We start from the raw sequence: 23,992 nt of genomic DNA, 5'->3' as shown, positions 1-23,992 counted from the left end.
TTAAATTTGCATGTAATTTCAAGGCATTTTGCTGTGTGAATTCATTAAAATTTGTTTTTGTATACATGGTAGGCTGTGATTTCTGAAAAAAATATAATTTCAACAGAATAGGAGTGTTTTACTTGTGTGTTTTATATATTTTTTAAACACAAATAGTGCATAGTGTTTTAGCATTCTTGGGAGTGTAAACTCTTGTTGATGTTGTGTGTTGTGGTATATATAAATATGCTCACTTTTATTTATTATTTGTATATCCCTGTGTGTGTGTAAAATTCCAAATTGATGTGATTAAAAATGTATGTTTTCATTGCATTTTCAATGCATTAAAAAAAAAAAAAAATTGTGGTTGTTACAAAGTTTCATGATGGTTGTCCAGACTGTCAACTGTTAATCATGACAAATGTAACCACCATGTTGTTTGCTTTAAAAAATATATATATAGCTTTTAGGGGTGCCCTTACACGTCAATCTGTTTAGTTGCTATATTTTGAAGGTTGTGACTGTCTTAACCCCTTACCAACACGTGACGTGACGTACATTGTAATGAATGATGAGAAAAATCCCCATATACTACCATACAGTACTATTGATTTAAAGTGTAAATCACCCCATACAGGGGTGGCACCAGAGGGTGGGTGGTAACCCTTTAAAGTGTTGGACCTCAGCACTTAGGCCAGATCATCCTCCTTCTCTTGATCGGCTGCTTTGTTGGCCTTGTTCAGCTGCTCACATAGCTGTCATTCCAACTTTCACTATTGCAGCCTGTCAAAATTAAGCAGTACAGGCAGTCCCCGGGTTACATACAAGATAGGGTCTGTAGGTTTGTTCTTAAGTTGAATTTGTATGTAAGTCGGAACTGTATATTTTATCATTGTAATCCCAGCCAGAACTTTTTTGGTCTCTGTGACAATTAGATTTAAAAAATGTTGGGTTGTCATAAGAATCAGGATTAACACTAAAGCTTAATTACAGACACATTTGATAACTGTTACAGCTGATCATTGTAGCCTAGGACTGAAGTAGAATAAATTACCAATATCCAGAGGTCCGTTTGTAACTAGTAGTCGTATGTAAGTCGAGTGTTCTTAAGTAGGGGACCGCCTGTATATCAGTAACATTCTGCAATACAATTGTATTACAGTATATTGTATGAGAAAACGGGCCCCTTGGAGTTTAAGCACCATAGATGGCCTAAAAAAAAGGAAACTAAAAATTCACTCCCCCTTTCCCTATAACAGACATAACAAGCAAATAAACAAAATCATAAATATACCAGGTATAATGGCACCCCAAAATGAAAATATCAAATAATTATTGCTTACTGTGAAGCATGTAATAACAACTCCTTTATTTATATAGCGCACACAGATTATGCAGCGCTACACAGAGCTTGCCAAATCAGTCCCTGTCCCCATGAACCTACCAGTATTTTTTGGGAGTGTGGGAGGAAACCCTGTCAAACATGAGAGAACATACAAACTCTTAGCAGTTGTTGACCCTGGGATTTGAACCCAGGACCCCAGCACTGCAAGGCTGTAACCACTAAGCCACCGTGCTGCCCTTATCCTGTAAATGAAAGCAAATCTCCAAATATGTGATTCTTCTATTTTTCCACCATATTGGCATCCTTTAAAGATTTTAAAATGATCAAAATTTCTAAAGTTACCAAAATTATGTCAATAAAAAGATGTACACTCACCGGCCACTTTATTGGGTACACCATGCTAGTAATGGGTTGGACCCCCTTTTGTCTTCAGAACTGCCTCAATTCTTCGTGGCATAGATTCAACAAGGTGCTGGAAGCATTCCTCAGAGATTTTGGCCCATATTGACATGATGGCATCACACAGTTGCCGCAGATTTGTCGGCTGCACATACATGATGCGAATCTCCCGTTCCACCACATCCCAAAGATGCTCTATTGGATTGAGATCTGGTGACTGTGGAGGCCATTTGAGTACAGTGACCTCATCGTCATGTTCAAGAAACCAGTCTGAGATGATTCCAGCTTTATGACATGGCGCATTATCCTGCTGAAAGTAGCCATCAGATGTTGGGTACATTGTGGTCATAAAGGGATGGACATGGTCAGCAACAATACTCAGGTAGGCCATGGCATTGCAACGATGCTCAATTGGTACCAAGGGGCCCAAAGAGTGCCAAGAAAATATTCCCCACACCATGACACCACCACCACCAGCCTGAACCGTTGATACAAGGCAGGATGGATCCATGCTTTCATGTTGTTGACGCCAAATTCTGACCCTACCATCCGAATGTCGCAGCATAAATCGAGACTCATCAGACCAGGCAACGTTTTTCCAATCTTCTACTGTCGAATTTCGATGAGCTTGTGCAAATTGTAGCCTCAGTTTCCTGTTCTTAGCTGAAAGGAGTGGCACCCAGTGTGGTCTTCTGCTGCTGTAGCCCATCTGCCTCAAAGTTCGACGTACTGTGCGTTCAGAGATGCTCTTCTGCCTACCTTGGTTGTAACGGGTGGCGATTTGAGTCACTGTTGCCTTTCTATCAGCTCGAACCAGTCTGCCCATTCTCCTCTGACCTCTGGCATCAACAAGGCATTTCCGTCCACAGAACTGACGCTCACTGGATGTTTTTTTTTTTTTCGGACCATTCTCTGTAAACCCTAGAGATGGTAGTGCGTGAAAATCCCAGTAGATCAGCAGTTTCTGAAATACTCAGACCAGCCCTTCTGGCACCAACAACCATGCCACGTTCAAAGGCACTCAAATCACCTTTCTTCCCCATACTGATGCTCGGTTTGAATTGCAGGAGATTGTCTTGACCATGTCTACATGCCTAAATGCTGCCATGTGATTGGCTGATTAGAAATTAAGTGTTAACGAGCAGTTGGACAGGTGTACCTAATAAAGTGGCCGGTGAGTGTATATGGGCTTGTTATCTGCGGGACAAATTGTACTTTTAAGTGGCACCATGTAATATTCCAAGCTTTGTACTGGAATGCCGGAAACAAATTCCAAGTGTGGTACAATTGACAAAACACACATTTGCAGCGCTTTCTTGTGGTCTCTGTTGATACAAGCATTTTTTTTTTGCGCACTCCAAATGACACTTCCTCTTTAGTCTTTGGGTCGGTACGATCACAGGATGCCAAATTTATAAAGGTTTTATTAGTTTTTAGTAGATTTAAAAAAATGTAACAAAATGTTTAAAAAATTGCAAAATTCTAAAGCCAATATCTTTTTCATACTTAGGTAACTGACCTATATTATGTGTCATTTTTTATGTACTTGCTGGTGTTTTAAATCAAATCAATTTGGGACCTTTATGACCATTTAATCATGTCTATTCAAATATTTATGGATGGAGAATGGCAAAAAATTAGCGATTTGGACATTTCGGCTCTATTTTCCGTTATGATGTTCACAGCATGGGATAATCTTTTTTTTATTTTAAATATGATATTTACTATTTATTTATTTTTAAATGTGCTCTAGGGACAAGGGAGTGATTAAAACTTTTACTTTTTTTTTTTTAACTATTATTTCAGGACCTCTTTGTAAGTTCTGATTGTACTAGTACTATATTGACACTAACACTATATTGACCTAACACTAATGACATGTATTATTCTCAGCTATTAACTGTCCTATTTACAAAATAAAATATGAAAGAAGGTTTATTTATGAATCTAACAAACACATATGTGATGATTAAATGGGCATCACTATGTGTAATTGTTCTGTTCCAGTTCTTATATTACATACTGTATGTTATTCTTCTCTTCTACAATGCCACTCTTAGAACTAGGACTCTGTGTACCCATCAAAAAAAATGCCTGTTAAGAGCAGCTTTGCACCATGACACATTTGCCTCACAAGCAATAAATGTTGTTATTGAATTTTATTTATTTAATTTAGGTATGTCAACTTTATTTTAGGATAAAGATGTGCATAGTCACAAAAGTCTTTTTTGTATATTTTTAATTTGCATAATTTTAAAAGCCTTTTTTTGTAAAAACAAGGTCATGAGGAGCTAAAAGAAGAATGGATCGAGGGAAGTGTTCTTGGTTTACAATACCTGATTCTGATGGTAGATTTCTTTTAACCCCTTAACGCAAAAAGACGTTACTGTAAGTCCTGTTGTGTAGGGGGGATTATGTAGCGGGCTCACGGGCTGAGCCCTTTTCATACTCGCCGGGAGTTTGCTTCACAATGCAGCAAACACCCGTTGCTAACATCCATGATCGGTGCTAGGACCGATCACACTTTGATCGCCACCGGCAAAGCTGCCGGTGGCATTAACGAGCTAGTAGCCATCTTGCTTCGGATCGTCGCTCCCCGTGACATCATCGGGGAGCAGCGATCTATTGCCATGACAGGTCACACAAAGATCCGAGGCTGCCATGTTTAGGCTATCTACTCCAATGTGCGATTTGCACATTGTAACAGAGGATGTTAAAAATCCCCATATACTGCCATACTATAGTAAGGCAGTATATGGTAGGATCAATAAGACAACCTAGGGTTGTCTTAAAAAAACTTTAAAAAAGTAAAAAAAAAATTATATAAAAAAAAATCTAAAAATTCAAATCACCCCCCTTTCCCTAGAAGTAATATAAATATAAATAAAATTTTTTTACGGCGTTTAACCCAAAGTCACAAATGACACTTTTTTGCCCTTTTGAAAAATATACAAAATTCTATAAAAAGTGATCAAAGGTCGTATAGTCTGAAAAATGGTAGCTTTAAAAACGTAATTTTGAAACCTGTCATTTGGGGCGCACCTGAAAAGCCGTAAAATCCAAGCCCACAGGAAAATGGCGAAAAATAATTTTCACTGCATTCAGAATTTTTTACCGCTTCCCAGTACATGCGGATGGAATATTAAATACCATCACTATGATGTGCAATTTGTTACACAGAAAGAAAGCTCTAACACCGCTCTTTACATGGAAAAATAAAAAAAGTTATAGATTTTTGAAGGTGGGGAATGAAAACGCAAAAAAAACGAAAAAGGGCCTGGTCCTTAAGGGGTTAAAATGATGTGTGGGTGGAGTAAGGGGCGGAGCAAAAGACATGGGACTTTAGGGCATTTCTGCACTGGGCTGTAGGTTTTGTCTCCTTTCACCTCCTACAAAGTTGTGAGGCATTACAGGGAATATATTTAAAATGATGATAAAGAAGCCGTCCCAATGACTTAAACTTTTTCCTTCTTGCATTAGTGTCCTGTTTGTAGGCATTTCTTAAAATGACACATAGATGTGTCAAGTTTTAATTTTGTAATCAGAAACTCAACTCAATAAATGTTCACGACTGACAGTGTATACTATCTGAATATACTATCTGTAAAACTTGTGTCAATATCTCGCTTTTCCATGCAGTCCGTTGCTTTGTAATACAGGGTGTGGGGCAGCAGAGGGCGCAGTGTGCGCTGAGGACAGCGGTCTCTCTTTCCGGCCGTGTTTGCAGCACTCGAGTGTGTGTGTGTTGGTTTCCATCCACAGGAAGCTCCCGGAACACACGTGTGTGAGGAACATGGCTGAGAAGGCATGCTGGGAGTATCAAGGAGACCCCGAACGGCCGGCGCTGTTGGGTGAGACATGGCGCCCTACGTGAGGGGGGAGGCTGCACAGTGGCGCTAGGGTTAGAGCAGAACCCACGTGCAGCCATGACTGTTAGATGTAACTTATATATGTCCGGAGAGTATTGTCACCCAGCTAAGGTTTGGGATGTGAGCCTCTACCGTTGGATATTACAACCCTTTCCATCTCTGTTAATATACACACAAATGAAAATCGCTATCCATTTATAAGTGACAGTTCACCATTCTCCAGGGTTCTCGCCCAATTGGATGTCATGTGACATCAGAGCTGTTCACTAGCCATTGTGGCTATATAAAAATGAGCAACCGGTGGACGGCCCAGCTATCACGTGAATGCGTAGCAGAGATTAAAACTGGAAGCTCTTCCATTCCCCTTTTGACTTCACAATGTACAGAAGGGTGATTTCTGTTGCTTTTGTCATTAAAAAATGTGCAAAAAAGGTGTGGGAGCCTGCGCCATTTTGTCAACTGTTATTGGAAGAGAGAATGTGTCCTGCCTGTGATCTGGATCTGTGAGTCCGGTGTGCCTTATTGGAATCACAGCTAGGCGAGAACAAAAGTTTCTTATTTTATTTTTTGCTCACCCACAGCCCTCGTAAAGGTCGATTTGAGACCCTAAACCACAGGACCTGTAGTTGGTTTAGGGTTCCAACTCGATCTGTCAGGTACTCTTTAAAGGGGTTTTCCCAAGAAGAAAAGTTAGTGGTGCTAAGACCCCCACAGATCACAAAAACGAGGGGTCCATCAGATGAATGGAGTAGAAGGCCATGCATGAGCGTTCTACTCCATTAATCTCTATGGAGCTGACGGAGATGGATGAGCACCGTGCTGATCAGCAATTTCTGTCAGCTCCATAAAGATTTATGGAGTAGAATGGTCATGCGCGGCCGTCTGTACCATTAGTCTGATGGAGCGATGAGGGGTCAGACAGGGGTCTCGTTTTCGTGATCTGTGGATAGGGCCTAACTTTTCGTTGTGGGAAAACCCCTTTAAGAATGTCATTGAAGGCCTTGTTACTGCTATACACAGCAGTTTCTCCCAAGAGAGCATAGGCGTTATGTGCAAAATAATGATCCAAATCAAGCTACTGACATGTGTTCATATTCATCCTGTCTGTCTCTACTCATGAATTTCTTACGATGTTATTGTGCATAGTTTCTTAAAGATCTTAATTCCTGTATAATTTTTTTTTTTTTTTCATTTTCCAGTTCAGTTTGCCAATGGAAGGATTCAGACTCCAGAAAATATTAAATTTACCTTATACAAAAACAATGCTAACGAAGAAAGAATACTGGTAGGACTGCATGTTGTTCACCATCTTTATCACCTATGACTGCAAGAGGTTGGCTTCCACAGATGCAGTGGAAATTCCTTGTTTGCAGTGTTTATAGAGATTACAGGACACCTAACAGTATATTACTTGCATGGCTTTCTCCAGTGTCCTCTCTAGGCAGTATGTTATGGAGGGGCTGTGAAGGAAAGGGGGTGGGTCAATGAGTATGTACTAGTCAAGGATATAGGAAGAAGTTTCAGTTTGCACGTATCTAATGTCCAATAACCCTATTGTTATGGAGGTAGGAGTCTGTATCTGGGTTATCAGAAGCTGGTCACGCTGAGTCTGTCATTATTAGATCAGGTAGAAAGGGGGGGTGGGGTGCTGTTTGAGGACGTGTAGATGTTATCCATCTGACCTGATAAGAGAATAGAATCCAAGATTTGTAGTGGTGATTAGTTATATAAGTGTGACCATAGACTAGAGCACTGGGGGATACTGTGGACTGTTTTGGTAACCACATTATATTTGCATGTGGGTATGAGGGCACCACGGGGGAAATTTATAAATCTATCACTAGATTCTTTTTGAGGCAAGGCTTCACTCCATTCCATTTAAGAACAATTGATGGGTATTTGGCCTCAGGTCTGTAGTTTCCTTTTTTGGGCGGTTGCAGAGATATAAAAGAAATAAGTATGGATGTTTACATAGGGGATTTAAACTGCTTTATTGATGATTAAATATTCCAAAAGAAATATCCACTGCTTAGCATGCCACTTTTTTAGTAACAATGGCAATGACTTCATTGACCTTACTGTTTTTAAAGTTTGTTAAAAATGATCAATATAATGCAAGTGTCCTGAAGTCAAGGACAATGTGCTTCTGTTTCTCTGCCGGAGACTTGCATTAAAAAAATCTTAATAGAATTGCTTGCTACACTTGGAATTGTTTGAGATGTTTTATATTTTATTTTATCTTGCAGAGAGCGAAAACAAAAAGATTGAGTTATGTTGGTAAAAACTTCACACCTGAAGCTTTGAACTCCAGCTCATTATGCAGGTACAAGCAAATCTATAGCCATATTCATACAATCTAGAAGTAAGGTATGGTTTAAAGAGTATACCCAGGAATAAATTGACTACTGAATTGTTTCTATCATGCCAGTGAGCATCTCTGTAAAGTTCTTCCTCTTCAGGGGACCCTGGAGGGAAGCTACAATTCAAATGTCTCTTGCTTTCTATTGTATTGGTGTCCTCAGGACGCCAATACGATTGAAACTTGTGATACAGTAGACATTAATAGGTTACTGCTCATATTGTCATGTTGCAACATAAAAGTGGGTTTTGGTTGTATTTTGGGCCCCCTGTATCTGAAAGGTTGGCCATCCCTGCTCTAGAGTATACAATAGTTTAGGCAGTGCAGAATATTTATTTCTGAGGTGTCTCTAGAAAAGTTTACTCCTGAGTATTAAATGTGAGTATTTGGACAATAAAGGGAATCAATGGACCCTTAGTAGGGGTTTCCCGGTAAAAAATAAAAGGTATATGTTGGCAAAATCACTAAAAGAGCCCACTTTCTCTCTTAGCCATTATAGTGACCTATTCATTTTCCAGTTTAGGATGACTGCGTCATTCATGCTTTTCACCATGGGACCTCCTAAATCTTATTACACCACTTTCTTTTATTCCTAGTTCCCAGCATTTTTACTTTTCTAACTCCTGTTTACCAGAATAGGTCCTTTTTTTCCATTTACCCCCATCGCTGACACTTTATTCCCACAGCATTTAAATTCCATCCAAAAATGCTACATTTGCTTACTGTGGAGTTTACATACAGTTCCTGCAATTGTACTATAAATGTTGGTTCCATTGGTCTTGGTATACTTGAGACCTCGTTGGCAGATAGTCACACACAGATCACCACATGGGCTCTCTGCACTTGTTACTCCCTTACTCTTGCTGCTCCTCTGTACTCATTTGGCTACTAGGGGCTGGATTATTAGGAGAGTGTTGATGGAGTCTACTTTGCTGCTTTTTTTAAAGCTAGAATTTATAGTGCAGGGCTTGATATCTTTCCCACACAGTGCAGGGAAATCCAATAAGTGGTCTTCTCAAAGGGGTTCTCAATGAAAAAAATGTGTAAAAAAAAATAGTGTTTAGTTGGATAAAGGCTTTAATAGAGTATACAGAGGGAACAATTTTTGGGGAGGTTTGCTGCTGGAAAGGTTTCACTGTATAAGCAATGGAAATATGTCTCATACTACTTATTATACCAAAGAAGTTTACATCTGGAATTCATACATATGTTTTGTTACAACTTGCTTGTCTTCTGTTTTATACTGCTGACATTGTTTTGGTGACCAGAACAAGGTAGATGCAAGATGTTGTTTATGTATTTTAGGTATTATGTTGGCGTTCGAAATAAAGAAACTGGAAAGATGCAAGTGTTTGATGCAGAGCAGTATAGTATGCAGCCCATAATAGAGAAAAGCAGTACTGGTGAGAGACTAAATCTTTATAACATTTTCAGAAGAATCTAGTTCTAAAGCACAAGGCATGCTAACTTTTGAGTGTTAATGGCTTCCAGTAAATACTATTGGAGTAGAGCTTGTCGATTTGTCATCTCAGTGGTGGGTGCCAATGCTGGCCTGACATCAAAAATAGTTTATTGGCGGCGGTGAACCACATACCGGTAATTGAAAATAGGGTTCAAATGTCTAAAATGCAACTTTTACTAAACCTATATAAATTTGGTATCACAATGATCATACCGAACCTACGAATGGAGCGTGCAGAAAAACTCTTAAAACTGAGTGACACAAATGCGTTTTTTCACCAATTTCACCACATTGTGGAATATTTTTTTCCAGCTTTCCTGTACACGGCATGGCATAATAAATCACTGAGAAGTAAAATTTTTTACGCATAAAATAAGCCTTCACACAGCTCTGTGCTCAATAAAATAAGAAAAGTTATAGATTTTTGAATGTGGGGAGCGAATAATGAGCAAAAAGCGATTGTTCATGGACATCTGCAGCCATTTTATGGAAGGAATCTCTGTCTGATGAGGTAAAGCAGGATATTTCACTTTACATATCAAGAAAGTGGAGCACAACTTATAGATTTCCTGACCCCCACGGCACTTACACACGTTACAAAAATCATGAGGTAGGGTGGCCAACCCCTTTTTGACCCTAGTTACCTTGATTTTTTTTTTTTTAATGACACACATCAAATACATTAACTAAATAACAAGGCTACAAGTACAAACTGTTAATTTACATTGTGTAGGCAGGAAAGGGGTAAGTGCTGAACTACTGCTGCTTGTGGCCAGTATCAGCCCAAAAATCCATTGTTAATTGATATAGGTTATTAATTTTCCACTCACTGACATCTTATCAGTGCCACAAGCAGTTACCAGCCAAAGTAGAGTAAAAGCATATATTAATAAACTTGTCTGTGAAATTGTGTGATTATTCCATAAGTGATCTCTGGATGTGTTTTCTGTTTTGTTTTTTTTTGTTTGTTTGTTTTTTTGTTACCTATTATATGGAAAATTGAACAATTGCCATTCAAAAATATGACTGTCCAGCTGAAAAAAAAACAAGCTGTGATAAAAGTAGTCATTAATGGGATAGTGGTTACACTCTTTGAATTTAATAATGGTATTAGCAGATGTGTATGTATAAATGAATGTTCAGATCATATTCTTTATATAAAGAGAACCTGTCACCCTAAAAAAAAACCTAAGTAAGCAGCTCCTAGCACTACCCTATTGTTAGCAGTGTTAAACGGCTAGCTTTATCAGAACCTTCCGATAAAGCTAGTGAACACTGCACTGCATTAACCTGAGAATGCCAGACCAAGATTACAGAGGTACAAGGAGGTGGTGACTGCGGCATGAGGCATGGCAGCTGTAAGCTTGGTCCAGCACTTTTGTGGTATGGCAGTGCAGTGTTTTGTTCGCTAGCTTTATCAGAAGCTAGCAATTTAACACTGCTATTACTGGGGTTGCACTTGGAGCTGCTTACTTTAGTTCCTAGAATGATTTTTAGGGTGACAGGTCCTCTTTAAGTGAGAAGTTTGTTATTGACAGTTCTGAGTATTTATTTGTTGTCTTTTTCTTTCTGTTCTCCAGAGGATCGGCCAGTTAAAGATACCTCAGAGCCGGAATACAAATCATACAGAGAAAAGGTGCGGTTTACAGTTTTTAGCATTATCTGTCAATAACATTTTGAATAACCATCACTTTGCGTGGATGCAGTAGAAAGGATAATATTTTTAGCTGTTGATATAAGTGTAGATCATTATTGTACTTCAGCTCTGCTTTATAGGGTTTTCTCAGCAAAAATCTAAATTGATGTGTATTGGGGTCAATTCTGTGTCTTGTTTGTGATGCAAACTCTCCTAGTCCTGATTTTGCCTCCCTTGTTTCTTTTGTCAAGAGTTCTGATAGGTCGGTTATATCAACAGAGATGTGGAAACCTGGTAGATCTGTACTTTCTTTTTACATGCTGATGTTCAAGGGTTCATGGGTATTGTAGTCTGCATTTAGAGGGAACTTGTTACCATGTTTTTCCCCACTAAACTATTACCATATATACTCGAGCATAAGCTGACCAGTATACAGCCAGCCCATGACCCCAACATGGAGCAGGACAGCCAACTCGCCCGTGATCCCCGATATGCCGCCAGTGAGCCGGTCCATGATATGCCGCCAGCTAGCCCATTAAAAATTTAACCTGTAATAAACTCTGTGCTCACCTTTCTGATGCCCGCTACCCCTGGTCTGTCCTGTTTTTGATTGCTGACATCAAATTGGGTGCATTGCCATCACGCACGGATCTGTTTCTTCCTGGCGCAGACCCTATGAGGTCAGCAAGTGGCTAATGTCTTAGAGAGTGCGCAAGGATCTGGCTGCATCAGAAAAGGTGCTGAAAAGCTCAGCTTCTACTTTATTATACATGTTAGTCCCCTCAGGGTATAAAAAGTACTTTCATGAATTCCTCCTGTTATGTAAAATCTCCCTTTAAGTCAGGCAAATATGAGTCTTCTCATCCCATTTTCACATGAGATGAGTCAAGCTAAGTGGTTGCAGGGGGGTGGCACTTCAGAAGCCACTAAGAGCATGCATTCTCATCTTTTAGATGCCATGAGCTAGAGCACTGGACACGCAGACAGTTAAAAAAAAAAAAAGTGGACCTGGATCTTTATATGAATGAGATTGTCATCTCTAATATGACACAAAAAGCATTTTCTAGGTAAAAGATATGGGCTTCTGAATTTACACTATCATGTAAAAATGAGGTGATCATATTTGCCTTTTGAGGAGATTTTTTTTTTAATAGGTTAACAGGTGAAATTTTTCATACTCTTCCTGAGGGGGCTAGACATTCACAGCAGGCTCTTTAGACAACTTAATGAAGTCCTGCCGTCAAAATTTTACCCCTCACACCAGTAATACCTGCAAGTAAAAGGTTAAAATTTCTCACCTAAAATGATCTGCCACTGAGGCACTGTATCTTAATTACAGCCGTTTTTCTGATGTGCAAGTCAATTTCTGAAGAGAAGAGTTATGTTTTCTCTAGGCTGCCATTGAACCACACCTCCTTAATTTGATTTACAGCTCTGTGTCTGTCGAAATCTCAGCCTGAGCTGATAGGAAGTCTTCTCCCTGTCCTCTTCCTGTCCACTTCAACCGCATTCAAAAATGTATCTAGTCTTTTTACAGCATATCCCATGAATATATAAAACTGATGAAGTGAAGTGTTCCTATGTTACGGTGTTCAAAATGCTTCTTAAAGATATGTATTTGATATTACTTTTTAAATAGATTGATGCTCTGATTGAGGCCTTTGGTACCAACAAGCAGAAACGTGCTTTGAGTTCACGGAAAATGAACAAAGTTGAAACTGCGATTATAACTCAAGAAGTAACAAAGGCTGCTGATGAGATCATTGAAAAAAGAGGGACAGAGGGTATGCACTAAATCTGTGTTTCTGTGTCTACCATTTTTCTTCCAAATTTAGAATTCTTGTGGTTAGCGGTTATTTTGGTTAGTGAAATATCAAAAAATACAAAACATTACCGTATATATGAGAGTATAAGTATATAAAACTGGGAAAACTTTTTGGCCTTATTATAAGCCTAGGGGTGGAAAAGGAAGCCACTACCCTTTGATGCAATTGCCAGCAGCTGCTTCTCCTCGCGGATGCAGTGGCCATTAGCCGCTTCACGAAAATAATAAAATAAATACTTGTCCTCCGGTGCTCACCTCCAGTGACATCTCCTCTTGTAGTCTTTGGGTTCCTGGCAGCCCTGGCACTGGGACACCGCCACATCATAGTGTGTGCCCGTGGGCGTTGGGCATAACTTGCCTCTGTCCTCACTGCAGGTGAACCCTGGAGGGCAACTGTGAACTCTGCTTATACTTGTGGGTTTATTCAAGGTTGTATTTACCTCAACAAATTACAATGTGCAGTTATTTATCCACACTTTGTTTATGCGCTGAAGTTTTCTGAACGGTTTGGAGAAGTGAAATGTGTGCTAACCCCATGCCCATGGCCCCAGGAGGAATTACATTAGCTGTAGTAATCGAGAAACAAATATTACTGCCCATCAAACTGGAAAGAACGGGGCTGGGTTCACATGGTGCAAATAGGATTGGATATTGAGAGGGTCGTGAGGTAGTTCATACCCCAGTGCTCCAAATCCTTTTAACTCTTCTGGAATATAAATGAAATTTTAATTGTCCTACTTTGACTAGCTACGTACGTAACGATTTGGTTAAACAGTGTGAATGGTTCAAGGAAAATGGTTAAGCCTTTGACATAACTTGATATTGGCACGTGTTTAGCCAGTGTTGGCAGTAAGAATATTTTATTCTTCCTTACAGATCTGCTGCAAGAAGTTGTCAGTAGGAAAGAGGAGCTGTGGTACTCCCCATTTTTGCCTCAGTGTTATGCCAGCGCAAAGACGCAAGAAGACGTTTACAAATTTGATGAACGTATCCTTCTATAGTGACACCTGGCTATATTGCTGGAATTAGTCATTTCTCATGGGGCCTATGTAAAATGAATAATGACTTTGCAAAACAAACATTTTATATTTGAAGAAAATATGCTTGGGATGTGTCGTCTTTGACTAAAGCCCTTGAATACTTTAGGATATTGGAGGAGATTATTGGTGCGATGCAGCCATCTCCCTCCGCTGTAAAAGGCGCTATAGTGAAAGAGTTGTCTGTTGGAATACATTTAAACACCCAAATTATATATGTATCCTTAACCTTTGATAAGTTATCTCTCCTGAGGAATATGCAGTTCTGGAAAATGTGGCAGCAGCTTTTAAGAATATAACACCAGAGGAGCTTCAGGAAAAAGTTGACAAACAAGAGTAAGCTACATTAAATAATGTATTTGGAATCCTTACTTCTGTCATGTCTTAATGTACATGCATAGATTTTTTTTTTAATTGAAGCTTTTAACTACAGAGTGCAACAATTTGTTTGGACATGTCACTTTCCATAGTCTTTGTGGGTAATAAGGGGTAATTCGTATAAGGATTTGGTGATCGCATCGGTTTGGCTGAGAGCATCTGTGCCGTTTTAACAATCCTTTTTGGGCACTGGGAAGACTGATCATCTGCAGCATTAGTTATGGTAACATGGCAGAGCCCACAGGGTTTTTCGGGAGTTTTTCCTCTCTTAATTGAACATATTTTTTATGTAACCAACATGGACCTTACAATTCCTATATTTTATACTAGGTACAGTAGTTATGTACTGAAAGAACTTCAAGATATTAAACACGCAAAGGACATAGATCGACAAGCACGTGCTTTATGGTATATAGAACTTCTGATGAAGATTTGCCAATCAAAAACTTTGAAACGAAAAGGTAAGTCACAGTTTTTACATGTTTAGCTAGAAGTCCAAAATTTTTATCTTGTCACTAAGGTGTAAACCATTTACTTTGGCTGTGCAACTAAAGGACAAAAAGTTTTTTTTAAATTGCGGATTTGGTATGGATTTAAATCTGCATAACACTTCTCAATGCGAGCAGATAGCTTAAAACACCAAATGCTGCCAATGTAAATTAATTGAAACTCATTAGTTGAAAAAAAGCCATCAACTAGCTCAGACAGTAGAAACATTTATTTCCCATCCCCTCAAGAAAGTTGAGCAAGTTTAGTAAAGGCTCATTTAGATGGGCGTGTGCAAGTCTACAAAAAAATGCGGGCGTGTGATGTCTGTGTGCAGTCAGTATTGTATCCGCACCAGCTATTTTCAAATCTGAAAAAAAGGGATGGGTTTCTAACCTACTTCCTGCCTACTTGGAAGCTACATTTAAGAAAAAAATTATCACACTGATGTCATCTGTGTGGTGTTCAAATATATTTTTCTTTTTTGTGAATCCATAAACTTCTATGGAGGTTCATGGTCTGCATGAGAGAGTACATGCTACTTTTTTTTTTTTTCCTCATGGTCTGTATATCCGAAAAAAACAATGGACATATGAAAAGACCCATTGAAATAAAAAAAAAGAATGGATAGCTTACGAACATAAAAAACACCTGTCTGAATAAGCCCGAAGTTATAGATGCCCTTTACAAACCCCACCAAAATAAAGGGACATACACAGAAAATTTAAGTTCTGTTTCCTGTAATGATTGATGTTTGTAGGATGGCTGAGTACTGTAGGAAGTTTACATGCTTGACCAGCTGCTCCATTGTTATGGAAAAACAGGAACCATGGGCAGATTTATCAAAAGTGTCATAGGGAAGAAAGTACACAATTGGACACATTTGTAAATCAGGTGGTAAATCAGAAGCTTAGGCCGCTAGATGTATCCGAAAGGTGCCGTCTGGCATAGTTTTGTTTAAAAAAAAAAAAAAAAAAAACCCAAAAAACAAAAGCGTTCCAAAAGAACAAAGGCACTTTTTAAGTGATAAATCTTAATGTGTCTAATGCAACATGCACCATTTTATTTGGTGCATGTAATGACTAGAAAGTGTAGAATGCACATTGATACATTGTTGGTTGTGGTAGTAATAGACCTGCCCCGATTCTGCTATGGAAAGGTGATTAGTTTTGGAGCAGCCCTGTGAAACATATTTTTAATAAATGCTTTAATAAGAAATGGCCTTATATGTGAGGTTTTTCTGTAGTAACGTGTATCTAAATTGTCTTCTGTTTTAGAACTTTTTGCTCTAGGATGTCCAGGTATAATTGTCTCCAAAATTATGAAGAATTTTACAGCTAATACAATTAAAAATGAAATGTAAGTTCCATTTCCTAATTAACAATATTTTTTTTTCTAATGTAGATTTGAAGGGGGTTTCTGATTGTCATGATGGCAGTTGCTGTCTCTGGGTCAAAAATGATAACATGGGGGGTTACACATGCTCTCTGACTTATTTCCATAAGACATCAACCGACTTTTAAACGTTACTGTGAAACACTGACCACCAAAGGTAATTAAAAATTTGTTATATGGATGACACTTATAATTGTACATGGCAGTAGACTCCTAAAATACAGACCAGTTCATCGTAGCAGACAGAAAGGTAACCCTGTGTCAGCTTATGTTAGCCTAACAGATGATGACTTAACATGACAATCGGGCATCAAAGAGTGGATGAGTAGTAAAAAATGATAATTTGTGGGTATGTGTGTAACCAGGATTAAAGAAATGTAGTGGATATTCACACCATTACTGCATGTACATTGTACACACAGTTTTCTAATTGTTATTGCCCATTTCGTTTCCCAGATTTCTAAGGATATAGGCCTCACCAGTATACAGAGTTTCATCGGACCAAAATTTACATTTATAATATTTGTCTTAATTGAAACAATATCAGGACTGGAGAAAGGAATAAAAATATGACAATTGTGTGATGCGGTTTGTCATACTTTCTCACTACCTTTTAATATTGCTGTGTACTGGGGATACGCTTGCTTATATCTCCTTGCCCTATGTGTATATGACCTGGGATTATCACATCTATCTCTCAACACCATTATACATTTGGAAGTCTGCCTTTAGTTGCATTCAGGAGAGGAGGGTAGGAAAAAATAGGCCAATTCAGCGCTGCTCCAGGTTCACAACATTTTATTAGTAAAGTGCATGGATGGACAACACGTTTCGTGTGCGTACTGCTCCCTTCATCAGGTCCAAAAGATAAGTCTATGACATAATACCAATATAAAAAGGGGAGAGAAGGCCACAGCATCCAATATGATGAAAAAAGGTTAAACCTTTATTCACACAGTCATAGAAAAAAAGTGCAACTTTTCGATTCACAATGAATCTTTGCCAAGCATTCATTGTGAATCGAAACGTTGCACTTTTTTCTATGCCTGTGTGAATAAAGGTTTAACTTTTTTTTCATCATATTGGATGCTGTGGCCTTCTCTCCCCTTTTTGTCTTGGACTATGGATCCTGCACACTCGGACCCTGGGCTGCGTGCATCAAACAAACCGCTTTTGCTAAATAGATTGGTTGCTGTCTTTTTTCTTTTTTTGGACATAATACCAATATAAACATGACATGAGTAAAAATAATGCATGATAATAATACATAAAATACTACACAAAATATATCACCATACATAGAAAAAGAAATAGTAATGCTTTTCATATTTAGATCTATAAATAAGTCTTTAAAATTTATGAAATGTTACTATATTAAATAAAATTGCTACAAGAATTAGTATATAAAAAATAGTTACAAAAAATGTAGTAATTAAGATGAAATATCAGTACCCACCCTCTTATAGCTTTTTCCTAAATTCACAGTGGACTTCGATGTGATATGTCACAGTAAAGAGTTTTCTTGTTATATTGCCTAAAATGAATATATGTAGATCAGAATGATAGAAGATAAAGTCAAGGGGTGTACTACAGTGAGTCCTTTTTTCCCTATGGCTGTGAACTGGGGAGGTTGGTTTTTACCTTAGAACAGTTTCCCGAGCTCACAGCTATAAAGACAGAGGGGAGAAAATAGAAAGGCAATAGTGATGACTTAATATAGGAGATTGGCAGGAGATAGGGCATTGGTATAGGAGATTTGGACTCAAATAAGAGTAATAATGGAACATAGAGTGCAATGTCTTATAGTGGCACTGAATTGAGTATGAATAAAAGAATGGACAATGTCTATATTGGCTAAAGAGAAACGTAGGTGTACTTACATAGATGAGTGTTGGGGTGCCGGCATGTCTGTGCCGGGTTCGCCGCTATTTAAGCATTTTTTTTGTCAAACCACCCATAGATGAACGATATTATAGCTCAGACGTACATATACTTCAAATTAAGAAAGACGCTGATGCATCTGACCCATCCATCAGCGTCTTTCTTAATTTGAAGTATATGTACGTCTGAGCTATAATATCGTTCATCTATGGGTGGTTTGACAATCCTCATACATACCTCTCCTGATATCCAGCGCTGTATTCCTTTCTCTGCAGCGATGTCTGCGACACTAGCAATAAGGAAAGGGGAAAAAAATGCTTAAATAGCGGCGAACCCGGCACGGACGCCACGCACAGCACACATGCCGGCACCCCAACACTCATCTATGTAAGTACACCTACGTTCCTCTTTAGCTAATATAGACATTGTCCATTCTTTTATTCATACTCAATTCAGTGCCACTATAAGACATTGCACTCTATGTTCCATTATTACTCTTATTTGAGTCCAAATCTCCTATACCAATGCCCTATCTCCTGCCAATCTCCTATATTATCATCACTATTGCCTTTCTATTTTCTCCCCTCTGTCTTTATAGCTGTGAGCTCGGGAAACAGTTCTAAGGTAAAAACCAACCTCCCCAGTTCACAGCCATAGGGAAAAAAGGACTCACTGTAGTACACCCCTTGACTTTATCTTCTATCATTCTGATCTACATATATTCATTTTAGGCAATATAACAAGAAAACTCTTTACTGTGACATATCACATCGAAGTCCACTGTGAATTTAGGAAAAAGCTATAAGAGGGTGGGTACTGATATTTCATCTTAATTACTACATTTTTTGTACCTATTTTCTACATACTAATTTTTATAGCAAAATTTTATTTAATATAGTAACATTTCATAAATTTTAAAGACTTATTTATTGATCTAAACTCATTTCTATTTCTTTTTCTATGTATTTTGATATATTTTGTGTAGTATTTTATGTATTATTATCATGCATTATTTTTACTCATGTCATGTATATATTGGTATTGTGTCATAGAATCTTTTGGACCTGATGAAGGGAGCAGTACGCAACCCGGAACGTGTTGTCCATCCATGCACTTTACTTATAAAATGTTGTGAACCTGCAGCGCTGAATTGGCCTATTTTTTCATACCCTCCTCTCCTCAAGATGATCCGTAGCTTTTGACAAGTTCCGGATACTAAGCCACCTGCTGCAGCCCCATCAGCCTTACAACCTAGACAGTTTTACCTCTGTCAACAGATGTTAATACTTATCTGATACCATATCTGTTTGGCAAAAAGCCACCTAATTGCAGCATAAGTTCTTTTTCATGAGACTCCATTGCATTCAGACCATGCACAGTGTGATTAGTTATAATCAACATTTATTGGGGAAAACCTAAAAAGGAACAGTACAAGTAAGAGATAGCAGTGCAAGGCTGATCTTGCAGGATCAGAGACCTCAAAGATCATATGTTCATTAGAAGTTGGGGATAAGAGTCAAAGTATACTAAAACGATTAAAAAAACCCCAGGGTGCCATCTCGGTCACCGAGGGTAGGGGACACATGAGAGGGATGGGAAACCCATATGACTATCTTCTTGGGAACTGAGAGAGCTACGGCACACTCTTTTTTTTATGACAGGAGCAGATCATGAAATTTGTCCCATGCACAGTGTGTTTAGTACAGCGTCTTGAAAGGTTATTCCTACCTCTTTTCTTGTACTGCACCTCTTCCAAAAAGACAAGTTTAGCAGGTGCTTGGTCAGATGGATAGTAACTGTCAGGTGTCTACCGGACCACATAGACTCCTATGGTGTACATATATTTGCTATAAAGAGATCTGTAACACCAGAGAAGCATTTCTGATGCATGGACCTATACTGCATCTTTTTCATTTCAATGGTTGCCACTTGTAGCCCTTAACCCCTTACTACGTCACATGCCGATTGTGGGTGTATGGAGAGGGCTCACAGGCTGAGCCCTCTCCATATAAGGTGGACGTTTTCTGGATATTGCAGCAAACACCTGCGGTCGGTGCTGGCACTGATCGTGGATGTTAACCCTGTAAATGCCTCCAGCATATCTTGGATAAAATTGACTTTATCTTGTCTTTTTGTCTTTTCTAGAGTTCTGAATAGAATAACCTCAACAATGAAATGTAAAATTATGTCACATGTTGTTGCCCTGGCATTACATGTTTCTGATTTCTCAGTGGATCTTACCTTGTTACAGAGGGATCTGAAGCTTAGAGAGACAAGGTATAAAAGCATTGTGTGTGTGTGTCTATGTGCGACTAGAGGGTGGTTAATGAGGATTGCTGACCAATGGGGTTTTTTTTACAGAAAACTGAAAAGAAGTAATATGGAAGCAAGGCTCCTTAACCGCTCCATATGTAAATACAAGTCAGCTTTTGTGACAGATTGCAGAAAGGACGTTTATAAACGTCCTGACAGTAGCCAACTTCAAACACCTATATTTCCTGAAGGAGAATCTCCCCTTTAATATAATAGATGGATTGTGCATGGATGCAGCACAGAACCAGAGATATCCACCCTTAACCCCTTATTGACCGCCCTATCGGGATTCTACGTCGTTCATTAAGGGTACTTATTCTGACGTGATGCCATTCTACGGCAGCCCGTCAGAAGAAGATTTCAGGGCATCTGGTCAGTCAAATCTGCTCTGAATGACCCTGCTTTGATCATATGCTTGGCCGTGCGCCCATACAGCAGGTTATCACCATGTATGGGGAATCACTCGGGGAAAAATCGGGCATCAAACTTTACAGAGCATTTCATCAATTTATATTTTAGTCATTATAAAAGGGTCATTTTCGGCCTAAATGAATGTATTTTCCAAAAGTTTCTAATTCACACTTCCATTTTGTTTTAACCCATGTGGAAAACTTAAAGGGTTAATAGACTTAATGGAAGTGGTTTTGCATAAGTTGAGGGGTGTAGTTTACATAGTGGGGTCATTTATGGGGTTTTACTATGATTTAGGCTTTTCAAAGTCACTTGGAAGTGAAGTCCCTCAAAATGTGAGTTTTGGCGATTTTCATGAAACTTTGAAAAATTGCACCTAAAACTCTAAGCCTCACAACATCTTAGAAAAAGTAGAGGACGGATAAGATATCATTCTAACATAAAGCAGACATTCCTGCTTTTGGGGTAGTTTTACTTCCTGTCTGGAATGCAGAACATTTCAAACTTGGTAAATGAAGATTTTTTCCGAATTTTTTTTCCAGAATGAAACACAAAACTTATCACTTAAATTTTACCATTATCGTGTAGTACAATTTCAAAGTCGCTTAAATATGTTAAAGCATTCCGTGGTTATAACCAATCATCGTGTGACATGTCATATTCGAAAAATCGAGTCTGGTCATTGAGCTGAAAACAAGCGTCGGTGATAAGGGGTTAAAGTTGTACTAATTTTAATCTACAGCTTTATATTGCCAATTGTAAATTTAAGAGAGGATATCTCCGGTTCTGTTACGCATACATACATCATCTTATATCATATTAAAGGGGAGACTCTCCTGTTTAATATGACATTTAAATTCTGTTTCTAGGTGCAAGTGTTCAGGAGATATAGGCGCTGGTTGGTGCCCCCTCCAGCCTGTTAGCTGAAGGCAGTTTATAGATGCACAACCTTCTTTGACCCAGGGGCCGCATTGTCATGCCGCTGCCCTTCAGGGCGGCGCACTATTAACAAAAACTCTAGATGTGCTAAAAACCATAGTACAGATTAAATACCCCCTTCCTGAAACCACTACTATAATACTGCCCCCAATGTACAGGAATATAAGTACTAAAATACTGCCCCCTATGTACAGGAATATAACTACTATAATACTGCCCCCTATATACAGGAATATAACTATTATAATACTGCCCCCTATGTACAGGAATATAACTACTATAATACTGCCCCCCTATGTACAAGAATATAACTACTATAATACTGCCCCCTATGTACAAGAATATAACTACTATAATACTGACCCCTATGTACAAGAATAGAACAACTATAATACTGCCTCCTGTGTACAAAAATATAACTACTATAATACTGCCCCCTATGTACAGGAATATAACTACTATAATACTGCCCCCTATATACAGGAATATAACTACTATAATACTGCCCCCTATGTACAGGAATATAACTACTATAATACTGCCCCCTATGTACAGGAATATAACTACTATATTACTGCCCCCTATGTACAGGAATATAACTACTATAATACTGCCCCCTATGTACAGGAATATAACTAGTATAATACTGCCCCCTATGTACAGGAATATAACTACTATATTACTGCCCCCTATGTACAGGAATATAACTACTATAATACTGCCCCCTATGTACAGGAATATAACTAGTATAATACTGCCCCCTATGTACAGGAATATAACTACTATAATACTGCCCCCTATGTACAGGAATATAACTACTATAATACTGCCCCCTATGTACAAGAATATAACTACTATAATACTGCCCCCTATGTACAAGAATATAACTACTATAATACTGCCCCCTATGTACAAGAATATAACTACTATAATACTGCCCCCTATGTATAGGAATATAACTACTGTAATACTGTCCCCTATGTACAGGAATATAACTACTATAATACTGCCCCCTATGTATAGGAATATAACTACTGTAATACTGTCCCCTATGTACAGGAATATAAGTATAACACTGTCCTCTCCTGCCCCCAGTTCTAGTTCCCCCTCCCTCCTCCTCGCTGTGGGCAGGCCTGTTTCGCAGGAAGCTGTATAGAGGAGAAGCCGAAGAGTCACGTGATGATGACTTTATCACAGGTCCTTTAGCTTCCCCTCTGTACATCAGAGAAAGTCTGTGCTTGCTGCACACTTGTTTTATTCTTTTTTTGCTACGGATTGCGGCAAAAACTGACTAAAATTGCACTGGGAGCTGCAGGGTGGGGCCACAACCTGAGGTTGTGCACCCCTGATATAGAAGGAGCTGCAGGAGACTTTCATTTTGCAGAAGTACATGCATCCTCTGCATCTGTAGCTGAACCTGGAATAGGACGATGGAATAATGCTGTACATATTTAGGAAACTCCTAGTGCCCAATTTCTGGGTGACAGGTCTTCTTTAAAGACTGACCTCTTTGTGCATGTGTGATGACAGATTTTCTCCACTGTCTTTTCAGCCATATAGGATACTAGCATATCCTCACCTCTGGATTTATGTGTGTGTGTTTTTTTTTTTTGTTTTTTTTTTACATTAGGGTGCTGGAAATCGCTAAAGCCATGAGGCTGAGGATTTCCTCACGATACGTTTTCAACACCATTTCTTCGAGTGAGCGGCATAAATTTGGTGCACTGGAACTCCCTCTCCCAATATACAAACCGAACTTTGGGAACAGGAGAAAGAAATAATACAATAAATCGCATAACATTTCTGTATTCTGCCAAGCAAGACCTAAGGCTTTTTTTTCTTTAATTCACAAGACATGAGATAGCTGGAAGATTGTTGTAATACACAAACCCCTCTCCAAATGTTCTGGAATCCTTTGACATATAACCGCTGGCCCTGATGATGATTTCATGACCAGTTTGTTTTAAAAATTATATTTGGAGAATTAAATTTCCTGGTATGTTGGACTTTTTTTTGGTAACCCCAATTAATAAGTTAGATGCTAATGTAAAAAATAAATATAATAAATCAAACCAATAGGTTATTTATGCTGACTAAAGATGTGGCCATTGGTCAAATAAGATAAGTAATTATCACATTTGGTAATTTGAAGCACAGAGGTGGGTGGTGAACTGTACAAGGCTTTGTTCTAACAATAGGCTGCAAATCCATTATGGGAAAATCTGTGACAGTGTGATGTTTGTTTATCCCAACAAAATAGCTTCTTCTTTTTTTTTTT

At 38.6% G+C, this 23,992-nt stretch overlaps 1 protein-coding gene across 1 annotated transcript; it reads left to right on the top strand.

Moving 5' to 3' along the window:
- Window positions 1-5,388: 5,388 nt before the first annotated feature.
- Window positions 5,389-23,992, top strand: POLR1E (RNA polymerase I subunit E). The gene is made up of 12 exons (XM_072154933.1): window positions 5,389-5,574; window positions 6,792-6,877; window positions 7,839-7,915; window positions 9,257-9,354; window positions 10,994-11,049; window positions 12,689-12,833; window positions 13,751-13,861; window positions 14,151-14,247; window positions 14,620-14,750; window positions 16,053-16,134; window positions 20,197-20,328; window positions 23,345-23,992. The coding sequence occupies exons 1-12, from the start codon at window positions 5,517-5,519 to the stop codon at window positions 23,493-23,495; spliced, it is 1,224 nt and encodes a 407-aa protein (XP_072011034.1). The 5' UTR covers window positions 5,389-5,516; the 3' UTR covers window positions 23,496-23,992.

The sequence above is a fragment of the Engystomops pustulosus genome, chromosome 1, assembly GCF_040894005.1.
Source record: "Engystomops pustulosus chromosome 1, aEngPut4.maternal, whole genome shotgun sequence".
NCBI lineage: Eukaryota > Metazoa > Chordata > Amphibia > Anura > Leptodactylidae > Engystomops > Engystomops pustulosus.
This window is presented reverse-complemented; position numbering and strand designations above follow the sequence as displayed.

What these genes read in the sequence shown, in the direction of transcription:
- POLR1E (XM_072154933.1), top strand. Translation starts at nt 5,517, where the DNA reads ATGGCTGAGAAGGCATGCTGGGAGTATCAAGGAGACCCCGAACGGCCG. An exon ending in AACTCCAGCTCATTATGCAG is followed by an intron (nt 7,916 to 9,256) that starts GTACAAGCAAAT and finishes TATGTATTTTAG; the next exon opens with GTATTATGTTGGCGTTCGAA. An exon ending in AAAAACTTTGAAACGAAAAG is followed by an intron (nt 14,751 to 16,052) that starts GTAAGTCACAGT and finishes CTTCTGTTTTAG; the next exon opens with AACTTTTTGCTCTAGGATGT.